Source organism: Rhinoderma darwinii, chromosome 3 (genome assembly GCF_050947455.1).
Source record: "Rhinoderma darwinii isolate aRhiDar2 chromosome 3, aRhiDar2.hap1, whole genome shotgun sequence".
Classification (NCBI taxonomy): Eukaryota; Metazoa; Chordata; class Amphibia; order Anura; family Rhinodermatidae; genus Rhinoderma; species Rhinoderma darwinii.
In genome coordinates this window covers 373,716,922-373,729,557 of record NC_134689.1, presented here as the reverse complement: position 1 = coordinate 373,729,557, position 12,636 = coordinate 373,716,922, and the positions used below count along the sequence as shown (strand labels likewise).

At 45.8% G+C, this 12,636-nt stretch overlaps 1 protein-coding gene across 1 annotated transcript in view; it reads left to right on the top strand.

The window, feature by feature from the left end:
• Positions 1-11,362, top strand: part of LOC142750510 (adhesion G protein-coupled receptor E1-like) — a 62,681-nt gene extending 51,319 nt beyond the window's left edge. The window contains exons 12-15 of the mRNA XM_075859513.1: positions 4,395-4,486; positions 4,656-4,824; positions 10,990-11,082; positions 11,159-11,362. Of these exons, the coding sequence (XP_075715628.1) occupies positions 4,395-4,486; positions 4,656-4,824; positions 10,990-11,082; positions 11,159-11,236 (432 nt within the window). The 3' untranslated portion in view covers positions 11,237-11,362. The remainder of the gene's footprint in view (positions 1-4,394; positions 4,487-4,655; positions 4,825-10,989; positions 11,083-11,158) is intronic.
• The last annotated feature ends 1,274 nt before the right edge of the window (positions 11,363-12,636 follow it).

Genomic DNA, 12,636 nt, shown 5'->3' with positions numbered 1-12,636 from the left:
CCTTCTAAATTCCTTGAATCTAAAGTCACTTGAAGGAAAAGTGTAATCAGAAAATTATCTATTGTTTAAATCATGTTTTTATGTTAAACATATATTTTTTAACATTTTCTGTTATTATCTATATTGACAAATAATCCCCAAATCTTGCAGTTTTCAATCTGACCACTGAGCCTCACAATAGACTGACCCTTCCTGTTCTGTAGGGATCACTTCTCAGCAGTCATCTCATTATGATCACAGGCAAGATTACAATGGCAGGTAACACCTATACAGTATATAGATAACACAGGATCCGGCATCGACAATAGGTGATGGACACTGCTGCCCCTTCCTGCACAATGTCCTCTGCACAGGTCACAGAGCATGCCTAGAAAACTCCCCCATTGAGGCCTGTTCAGCAGCTCCCACCCTGCCTGGCAATTCAGCACTTAGGCCTATTCAGCGGCTCCCGCCCCGCTTGACAATCCAGCACTGAGGCCTCTTCAGCGGCTCCCGCCCCGCCTGGCAGTCCAGAACTGAGGCCTCTTTAGTGGCTCCCGCCCCGCCTGGCAGTCCAGAACTGAGGCCTCTTCAGCGGCTCCCGCCCCGCCTGGCAGTCCAGCACTGAGGCCTCTTCAGCGGCTCCCGCCCCGCCTGGCAGTCCAGCACTGAGGCCTATTCAGCGCCTCCCGCCCGCCTAGCAATCCAGCACTGAGGCCTATTCAGTGGCTCCCGTCCCGCCGGCAATCCAGCTGTTTACAGCCCTTGACGGCTCCCGCCCCGTGTGGCATACAGTTCGAGCAGTACTCCGCGGCTTATGCCCCGCTTAGCAATCCGAGTATTTACAGCCCTTTGCGGCTCCCTCCCCACCTGGCATATCTAGGCACTGCACGCACACCCTTATCTGTGATCCGGGTGGTCATCTATTGTGGTATTTATTCATGTCCTCAGGAAAACAGTCTTTGGCTATCAAAAGGGGAGGACAAGTCTTTACTGCTCACCGTTCCATATGTTCCATAAACTGTCTTAAATCTCCATGTGATTACTCGGACCTAGTGGTACAGCACCACTCAGTACTCAGGGTTTTCAGGTCCCTTGCCACTTGTGTATATTGCAGCTCACCCGCTTACTCCATGGTGCCAGTTTTTGGGCCTCCACGCTCACACACTGAGCAGCCCCTCACTGCACTGCACCTCACTTCCTCCTTCCTGCTTTCTATATCTTCCTGCCAGTATGGAGCCATCTAGTGGCCAAAGTAAATTATTACAGCAGATATACATGCAATACATACAAGGCAAAACAAATAGACAATGGAACAGACTTAACCCCTTAATGACCAGGCCATTTTGCCGGTAATGACCAAGGATTATTTTTTGTTTTTTCACGGTCGCATTCCAAGAGTCGTAACTTTTTTTTTATCGCGTCGACATAGCCGTATAAGGGCTTGTTTTTTGCGAGACGAGTTTTGTTTTGTAATTGTACCATTTTTAGATGCTTATAATATAATATAGATGCTTATAATATATTGATTAACTTTTATTAACTTTATTTTAGGAGAGAATTGAAAATAAGCAGCTATTCCAGCATTAATTTTCACGGTATAAATTTACGTCGTTTACTATGCAGCGTAAACAACATGTTAACTTTATTCTATGGGTCGGCACGATTACGGGGATACCAAATATGTAAAGGTTTTATATGTTTTCCTACGTTTGCACAATAAAAAGCCTTTTAGAAAAAAATTACTTGTTTTTGCATCGCCGCATTTCCGTCAATGTGGCCGTATGTGGGCTTCATTTTTGCGGGCCAATGTGTAGTTTTTATTAGTACTATTTTGGGGTACATCGGACTTATTGATTAACTTTTATTTAATTTTTTATGGGGGGGAATGGGAGAAAAGAGAGAATTTTGCCGTGGTTTTTTGCGTTTTTTGCGTTTTTTTTGGACGCCGTTCATCCGGTGGTTTAATTAATGTGTTCATTTTATTGTTCAAGTCGTTACGATCGCGGGGATACCATATATGTGTATGTGTTATTTGTTTTGACACTTTTACTAAATAAAACCACTTTTTGGGCAAAAAAAGTAGTTTTATTTGATTTTGACTGTAATTTTTTATTTTTTTTTCACAAACTTTATTTAACTGATTTACATTTTTTTTTTTTTAGTCCCACCAGGGGACTTCACTATGCGATCTGCTAGTTCGCATATATAATGCTTTGGTATACTTAGTATACCAAAGCATTATTGCCTGTCAGTGTAAAACTGACAGGCCATGTATTAGGTCATGCCTCCGGCATGGCCTAACAGGCATTTGCTGAAGGCAGACCTAGGGGTCTTTTTTAGGCCCTCGGCTGCCATGGAAACCCGACGGTGACCCGCGATTTCTTTGCGGGGGCGCCGATGGGGTGACAGAGGGACATTTGACAGCGGCATTTCACTATTGACAGCGGCATTTAATGGGTTAAACTGCCAGAATCGGAGCGCGCCAGGAGGCATGCAAACCAAGCCCACTATACTGACGCAAGCTATGAAGTGTCGCACAGTGCTGAGAGGGGGAGTATACTCTCAGGAGCCTGTGTCGACCCGATGTAAGCAAGCAATGAACTACTGAACTCGCAGCCAGCAGCGCTGAGAGTCCGAATGGCAGAAGCGGGTGGATTTTGTTTTAGAGTTACATTAAAAAAAGGTATTTAGCACTATGATTTACAAAATAATTTTTGTCAGCTGAAAAAAAACACTTAAACCTCAAGTCTCAAAAGGGTATTCCTATCTCGGAAATTTTTGGCATATCCACAGAATAAATTTCCAATAGACGTGTGTACCACCTCTGGGAACATGCACCTATCTCTGGAATGGGGCCCCCTGACCTCCGACTTACCTTCTCCCGCTATTGCTGTGCTCTAGCCGCTAAGTTTCGAGGTGGCCGGAAGTGCGAGAAAAGCTGAGCTAACTCCCAAAGAAGTGAATGAGAGTTACGGAAACAGCGTAGCACAGCGAGCTATACTGTTTCCAGTACTAGGGAACTACGGAAATTACATAGCTCAGTGGCCAGAGACCTGCTGAAAAAGGTTGAATTGAGGTCAGGGGGCCCCGTTCTAAAGATCGGTTCTGGACCCAGAGGTGGGACACGCATCAATCGGACATTTATGGCATATCCTGTGGATATGCCATAAATGTTGGAGGCAGGAATACTCCTTTAAGACAAAACACACTTTAGAGTAAGACACAAACTCCCACACCCGCTTTTCCAGTTTGCTTTCAAAAACATGTCTTCACTTATCTGCCGTAAAACTGTTGTAATTTAAGACTTCTCAATTCCTTAGTTCCTTCAAATTCAGTTAACAGCTAGATATAATCAACAAATGATATCAACTTCCGACTTAAATTACATCACACATTTTCTCAGAGTGGTTTAGGATTAGTTGTTTCAGACAGAATGTTATCATTTAACTCCATGATTTATTCTGAACAGCTCAGATGGGGGTTGCCGGGTCCTAGGAACACCCTCAGTGCGCCCCTCATATTGTACTGATCTGGAAGACGAGATGTACTCAATAACTTTCACATTCAATGATTCACACAAAATTCAGCTATTTGCTACTTGGAATCAGTTGACACTGCTGACAGACACGCCCCTAACACTTCAGCTGAGCTTATGACAAGTGACCAGGGTCAGAAATAGGGAGGGCACTTGCCCGGGGCCTCCACTAACCAGTTCCTTACAGCTTTTTCCAGATACCCTCAGCAGCAAGACATGATATTTGAAAATATTTCAAGTTTTCCTAAAGCAATATAAAAGTTTAGGTATGCTAATATGTGTAAAAAGCTTATTCTATAGCTCGTATTACTTCTATGGGACACTGATACCCCATCTGTCTGCCCTTCTAACTAGAACAATTTTAGTAGTGCATTTTTATTGCTATAGGAAGATGAAGATTAGCAACTGTCACACAACTCTGGTTACGCTTATCTCCCAGGATAAAAAACTAATGTTTCCCCAAACTCAGATACCAGCTGTCTTCATACACATTAGCTTGTTGTTAGATCACGTTGAAATCAGCACATGTTCAACATAAGTTTGGACACTGCTTCTGCCAAGGGGCCTTTATCCACTTTGATTCGACACTGACCAGTAGAAATACTACACCTTCAAGAATGTACGTTTGCAAGATATTGAACAAGCAGGGGCTTCCTATAGATGTGAGCTTAGAGGTCAACCTTCAGTCAGCAGAATTTTTAATGGAATGTGTTTATAAAGTGTAAGCAATCATTTTGTTTGCACGATTCGTACCCTTGTAACAACCTTAATTGTATATATATTTTAGTTTACTATGATTATGTGATGGAAGTGTCATTTGTATATAAACATCTACTAAAATCTACCTTCTCTTTCATGTCATTCCCCTTTTTCATAGACAAACACAACACTCTTAGTCTTCATGGCCATACTGCTCAGGAAAAGGCTTGCCACTCTAAACACAAATGTGTCCACCCTGAAAAACAGTAGGTGAGTAAAAGAGACGATGGGGGATGAACAGTGCAAGTTTTCTATAGTAAATACTCCAGTGCTGTTAACAGGATAAAATAGGCTTTATAGATATCTAAAGTACATTTCTCTACAATTGATTTCAGTTTCCATTCACTTCATTCCTGATTTTTCTTTCTTTCCCCATTAGGTTACTGATGTTCAAAGCCATGGCCCAATTATTTATTCTTGGTTGTACTTGGGGTATTGGCTTCTTCCAATTTGGAAACAGTTCCCTGGTCATATCCTATATATTCACCATATGTAACAGCCTACAGGGCGTCTACATCTTCCTTGTACACTGTATGTTCAACACCCAGGTAATTCCCAGTAAAGGTTTACCTTAAAAACTCCATTTAATAAATATCTGGTGAACCAACAGTTAGGTCTAGAATTATTTGGACTGTGACACAATCTTCATGATTTGGGCTGCGCTGCCGCCACATTGGATTTGAAATGAAACAACTGATATGCAATTGAAGTATAGACTTTCAGGTTTAATTCAAGGGGTTGAACAAAAATATCCTGTGAATTGCAGCCATTTTTCTACACAGCTGCCTCATTTCAGTGGCTCAAATGCAATTGGACAAATTAACATTACCATAAATAAAATGATGTTTTTAATACTTTGTAGAGAATCCTTTGCAGGCAATGACTACCTGAAGTCTGGAACCCATGGACATCACCAAACGCTGGGTTTCCCCCTATGTGATGCTTTGCCATGCCTTTACTGCTTTGGTCTTCAGTTGTTGCTTGTTTGTGGGTCTTTCTGCCTTAAGTTTTGTCTTAAGCAAGGGAAATGCATGCTCGATCGTGTTGAGATCTGGTGATTGACTTGGCCATTGCAAAATGTTCCACTTCTTTGCTTTAAAAAAATTCTGGGTTGATTGCCAGGATCACGCCGGCCTACGCAAGGATCCTGTCATGGAGCAGCTCAGTTCGTCGTGGGAACGGGGCCTATGTGAGTACAAGGAAGAGGTGGGGGATTATGGCACTGTCTACAAGGAGGAGTTGGGGGATTATGGCACTGTCTACAGGGAGGCTGTATGGCACAATCTACAGGGGGGGCACTATCTACCAGGGGGGGCTGTGTGTCGCAGCCAGGGAAGGGGGGCATTATACAGTGTGGAGGCCACTAAGAGGACACTATACTGCAGGGGTCTCAAACTGGGCCGGGTAAGTGGGCCGCATATAGAAAAAATGGGAAATTGACAGGCCGCATTACTTTCAAATTTGATACAATACAAAATTATTCTTAATCAATTAGTTATTTGAACTGCTATAACACTATATTACTAGAATAATAATACTACATTACTATAATAATACCGCTAGGTTTAAAATTTGAGATATTTCTCCACGTGCCCTTTGTGGATGCTGCGGCAGTGCCCTCTGTGGAAGCTGCCGCAGTGCCCTCTGTGGATGCTGCCGCAGTGCCCTCTGTGGATGCTGCCGCAGAGTCCTCTGTAGATGCTGCCGCAGTGCCCTCTGTAGATAATGCAACACACCCCTAGATAATGCCACAATGTCCTGTACATGCTGCCACAGTGCCCTCTGTACATTCTGCCACAGTGCCCTCCGTACATGCTGCCACAGTGCCCTCCGTACATGCTGCCACAGTGCCCTCCGTACATGCTGCCACAGTGCCCTCCGTACATGCTGCCACAGTGCCCTCCGTACATGCTGCCAGAGTGCCCTCCGTACATGCTGCCACAGTGCCCTCCGTACATGCTGCCACAGTGCCCTCCGTACATGCTGCCACAGTGCCCTCCGTACATGCTGCCACAGTGCCCTCCGTACATGCTGCCACAGTGCCCTCCATACATGCTGCCACAGTGCCCTCCGTACATGCTGCCACAGTGCCCTCCGTACATGCTGCCACAGTGCCCTCCGTACATGCTGCCACAGTGCCCTCCGTACATGCTACCACAGTGCCCTCCGTACATGCTGCCAGAGTGCCCTCCGTACATGCTGCCACAGTGCCCTCCGTACATGCTGCCACAGTGCCCTCCGCAGATGCTGCCACAGTGCCCTCCGCAGATGCTGCCACAGTGCCCTCCGCAGATGCTGCCACAGCACAGTGATGTCAGGGGCTTGCCCAGAGCTGGAGTCCCAGAGCAGAGGCACTCTGCCTGGGATTCCAGCTCTGCTCCTGACATCACAGTCCATATATGGACAGAGATGTCAGGGGCAACCGCAGAGCTGGAGTCCCGGGCAGAGCACTAGTAGGCTCTTCCTGGGACTCCAGCTGTGCTCCTGACATCACTGGGACTCCTGCTCTGGGGAAGCCCCTGACATCATTGTCGATGTATGGACAGCGATGTCAGAGGCTTCCCCAGAGTCCCGGAGCAGAGCCGATAATAGCGCTCTGCCGGGACTCCGCTCTGGGGAAGACCCTGACACACTGTCCATATATGGGCAGCGATGTCAGGGAAGTCCACAGAGTCCCCGAGCAGAGCCTGTACTAGCGCTCTGCCCGGGACTCTGCTCTGGGGAAGACCCTGACATACTGTCCATATATGTGCAGCGATGTCAGGGAATTCCACAGAGTCCCGGAGCAGAGCCGATCCCAGCGCTCTGCCTGGGACTCCGCTCTGGGGAAGACCCTGACACACTGTCCATATATGGGCAGCTATGTCAGGGAATTCCGCAGCGTCCCGGAGCAGAGCCGATACTAGAGCTCTGCCCGGGACTCCGCTCTGGGGAAGACCCTGACACACTGTCCATATATGGGCAGCGATGTCAGGGAATTCCACAGAGTCCCAGAGCAGAGCCTGTACTAGCGCTCTGCCCGAGACTCCGCTCTGGGGAAGACCCTGACACACTGTCCATATATGGGCAGCGATGTCAGGGAATTCCACAAAGTCCCGTTGCAGAGCCGATACTAGCGCTCTGCCCGGGACTCCGCTCTGGGGAAGACCCTGAAACACTGTCCATATATGGGCAGCTATGTCAGGAAATTTTGCAGTGTCCCCGAGCAGAGCCTGTACTAGCGCTCTGCCCGGGACTCCGGCTCTGGGGAAGCCCCAGACATCGCTGTTCATATGTGGACAGCGATGTCAGGGAATTCCGCTGCATCCCGGAGCAGAGCCGATACTAGCGCTCTGCCCGGGACTCCGCTCTGGGGAAGACCCTGACACACTGTCCATATATGGGCAGTGATGTCAGGGAATTCCACAGAGTCCCGAAGCAGAGCCTGTACTAGCGCTCTGCCCGGGACTCCGGCTCCGGGGAAGCCCCAGACATCGCTGTTCATATGTGGACAGCGATGTCAGGGAATTCCACAGAGTCCCGGAACAGAGCCGATACAAGCACTCTGCCCTGTCTCCGCTCTGGGCAAGACCCTGACACACTGTCCATATATGGACAGCTATGTCAGGGAATTCCGCTGCGTCCTGGAGCAGAGCCGATACTAACGCTCTGCCCGGGACGCCTCTCTGGGGAAGACCCTGACACACTGTCCATATATGGGCAGCGATGTCAGGGAATTCCACAGTCCCGGAGCAGAGCCTGTACTAGCGCTCTGCCCGGGACTCCGGCTCTGGGGAAGCCCCAGACATCGCTGTTCATATGTGGACAGCGATGTCAGGGAATTCCAGGGTCTCGGAGCAGAGCCGATACTAGCGGCTCTGTGTCCCGCGGGCCGCAGATGTCAGCCCCATGGGCCGCATGCGGCCCGCGGGCCGTGTGCTTGAGACCCCTGCTATACTGTGTAGGGGCACTACAGGGGGCAATATACTGCGTGTGGCACTTAGGTCGCATAATACGGTGTGGGCACAATTAGAGGAGAAAATACTGCGTTCTTGAAGGGGTTATAATATATGAATTTATTAAATATTATTATTATAATGTATGGGGGGTACTAAAGGGGCATTATCCTGTGTGGGGCGCTATATAAGGCATTATATTGTGGGGGCATTATACTATTTTATGGGGCTTTTTTTTTTATGATGAGGTGGGGCGCTAAAAGATAATTTCACACGGGGTGCCATCTATCCTTAGGCCGGCCCTGGACGAGGGACCAGGTCTATCAGCGGAATTCCCAGCTAGAGCTATGTGGTTGGGGATTCCACTCCTAGGGAAAGCCCCAATGAAGCTATTTATCGAGAGGGGGTATAGCGCTGTCCACGGGGTGGGTGTGTGGCGTGGCACTATTTACAGAGGGGGTGTGCAGCTCTCCTCCTTCGGCCTGCTCTGCCGCTGTCAGCAGGCCGCAGACGACAGCTTCAGGGGACACATGCAGCCCGCGGGCCGTGTGTTTGGGATCTCTGCTCTAGAAGAAGCCACTTGTCCTACCTTGTCAGGCTCCTGCTGCTTCCCAGCAACTGTCTGAGAAGGCGGTCAGAAGTACGGTGCTTCTGTAACTCCCATATAAGTGAATGGGAGTCACTGAAACAGCGTAGCACAGTGAGCTGTGCTGTTTTTGTTTCTCCCGAGTTCCGTAAATAGTGATTCGTTTTTACAGGGGGGGGGGGGGTTCGTTTTCACAGCATCCTTCAGGCAGTAAAAATGACATTTTTAGTTTATTTTACGGATTGATACAACTGCAGCAAAACCAAATTTATGTGTGTTTTTTTCATGTTTTACCACTTTCATAGGAAAAAGCAAATTGCTTTTTATTTTTCTGTCGACTTAGCTATATGAGGGCTTATTTTTTATGGGGCGAGCTGTAGTTTTTATTGGTACCATTTTGGAGTACTTGCCACTTTTTGATTACTTTTCATTCCGTTTTTTTGGGAAGCTAAGGTTTTTAGGGCGTTCACTGAACATTGAATAACGTTATATTGTAATAGTTCAGACTTTTACAGATGCGGTGATACCAGTTATGTTCAATTTTATTTTTTTCAACGTTACTTCAGGAAAAAAGTGTGAAAAAAAAATTGAACATTTGAAAAAAAACTTTAACTGCTTTTTTTGTTTTTATAATTCCCAAAGGGAACTTGAACCAGCAATCTCTTAAATCATATATAGCCATATAATGTGTGTATTGCAGTATATCATGCTTTTTACAGTCTCCTATGAAGCCCTACCAGAGACTTTTTTTTATTTTCCCGTCGATGTAGCTGTATGATGGTTTTGTTTTGTGGGTCGAGTTGTAATCTTGAATTGCCACCTATTTGGGGTACATATAATTTTTTTTATGTTTTTTTACACAAGTTATTGTGTGATATGAATAATGTGATTACAATTGTGGCGATACCAAATAAGTACAGGTTTTTTTACATTTTAATACAATTGCACAATAAAGGCATTGTTTTTGGAAATTGGGTAATTTTTCTGAGAGCCATCATTTTTTTTTATTTTTTCATTGACATGAAAGATGTTTTGTTTTTTTGCAGGATAAGTTGTAGGGTTTTTTTGGTACAATTTTGGGTATATTATTTTTTTTATTAGCTTTTATATTTTTTGGAGGAATTAAATGATGGTAAAAAATGATGAGGAAAAAAAACAGCAAATCCGCCATTGTTTTTTGGATTTGCCCCATTCAGTAAAAATAACATGTAAACTTTATTGTATATGTTATGATTGTGGAGATATCTATATATTTTTTAGGTAGTCTTATTTGTCCTACTAGGGGACTCGCAAGTGCGAACTCTTAATCGCTTACATACTGCTTTCGAAAGCACATTACTCCAAAGCATTATTCCCTGTCAGCGTTACACTGACAGGAAATCTATTAGGCCATGCCTTTGTTAGGCCCCCAGTTGGCATGGTAACCCATCGGTGCCCTGTGATCAGGTCGCGCTGATGGGCTGACAGAGGGAGCCCCCTTTTGCGGCAAATAAAAAGTTAAACCGCTGAGCTCTGAGGTTTCTCTGATCCCGGACGTTACACATTTGGCCTTCCGCTGTGCCCGACTGATCACATGAACGTACGATTACATCTTAATATGGTTAGGTGACCATAGTTAGGACGAAATAGTACGTCCTTTTGCGGGAAGGAGTTAATAAATTCTTTATAAGTTCTAAATCAAATTTATAAGAATTGTTAGTAGCAGAAATTATTCAAACCATGTTCAAATAATGCTGTCCTCTGCTGGACCTTTGGGGCCCATTACTGTGTCAGAGCTTGGGTCCACCAGAGGATTCACTGGTGCTATGGGGCAGCAGTAGATAAAGTTTGAGAAGTGCTGTTCTAGACATTATGGGGATGCTAGAAGTTTAACCCCACCAATAAGGCATCAGTCAATAACATCAATATTCCATCAATGACAGTTGGGCCCAAACCCTTTTAAGTCACATATAAGTATAGCTTACACATGGGTGACTAAAGATCTACATGTTTTTCAGCTGCATTTTTTTCTTTAGTATTTGCTTTCTTAAAATGGATCAGGTTCCCTGTAGGGAATAATTACGCCAGAAATTGTCTGGAGGCGCCACAGATCATTACCATTTACAATATATTCCTTATAACATGCAGTAAACATGAGAAGATTTGTCAGAGACTCGAGATTATCCAACTATTGCATATATTGTACGTTACAGGTGAGACAAGAGTATAGAAAACATTTCTGCAGAAGTCCGAAACATGGCAAGGAGTCGTCGGATGAATCCACTCCTCACGACACCACTAAATCGGTAAGTGTCCATTACAATATTCATATTCCCATCCAGAGCCGTTTTAAAATCTAAATCTCCTTTTTCTTTCCCCCAGATAAACTTAACTGAAATTACTAAACAAGCGACCAGTGAAAAGAGTTCTACGGCTGAGAGAAAAGTAACTTGGCAATAGCTGTACATTATGGATCGGGGAGCAAGAGCTGATGAAAACTGGAGACAGTATTAGAGCTGCACTTATTCTATGACAGATAATGGTGTTTTATTCTTTGTACCCACACAATTTTGATAGATTATATATTGTATGTAATGTGTACATTATTTTCGTTAAACGTTTCTTTCATTAATAGGGACACCAGATTTGTGTGGCTAGCCATTACTTGGCCAATGTTTTATTGGTTATTATAAATAAATGCATACAGATCATGGGCTGCCTGTGTCTTTAAAATTGACCTTAACATTTTAAATTCTGTGTTTTTTTTAAATTATTTATAAAATGGTTTTAACCGTGTTTTACAGATTGTATTAAATGTTTTACCTTATAATGCAATGTACTTGGAGGTCAGTGACATCTACGTGTGTTGGTAAAGCTTGTTAAGTTTTATCTATTTTCAACCAATAGGAGGTGCTACTAAGGAAAGACACATATCTTTCTAGAAGTGAATACTCATCCGTATAAAGCATAAGACCTTATTCACACGACAGTGAAAAAAAATGTCCATTACACCAGTCTCCCTGTATATGATGCCACCCCCCCTGTATATGATGCCACACACCTCCCTGTAGATCATGCCACACCAGCCTTTTTGTAGATCATGCCACACCAGCCTCCGTTTAGATGATGCCACACCAGCCTCCCTGTAGATGATGCCACACCAGCCTCCCTGTAGATGATGCCACACCAGCCTCCCTGTAGACGATGCCACACCAGCCTCCCTGTAGATGATGCCACAGCAGCCTCCCTGTAGATGATTCCACAGCAGCCTCCCTGTAGATGCCACACCAGCCTCCCTGTAGATCGTGCCACACCAGCCTCCCTGTAGATGCCACACCAGCCTCCCTGTAAATGCCACGCCAGCCTCCCTGTAGATGCCACACCAGCCTCCCTGTAGATCGTGCCACACCAGCCTCCCTGTAGATCGTGCCACACCAGCCTCCCTGTAGATCGTGCCACACCAGCCTCCCTGTAGATCATGCCACACCAGCCTCCCTGTAGATGTTGCCACACCAGCCTCCCTGCAGATCATGCCACACCAGCCTCCCTGCAGATCATGCCACACCTGCCTCCCTGTAGATGATGCCACACCTGCCTCCCTGTAGATCGTGCCACACCAGCCTTCCTGTAGATGATGCCACACCAGCCTCCCTGTAGATGCCACACTAGCCTCCCTGTAGATCGTGCCACACCAGCTTCCCTGTAGTTGATGCCACACCAGCCTCCCTGTAAATGCCACACCAGCCTCCCTTTAGATGCCACACCAGCCTCCCTGTAGATCGTGCCACACCAGCCTCCCTGTACATGATGCCACAAACTCACGGGTGCAGCGCCGTCTCTTGTCTTCTTCAGGAGTGGTC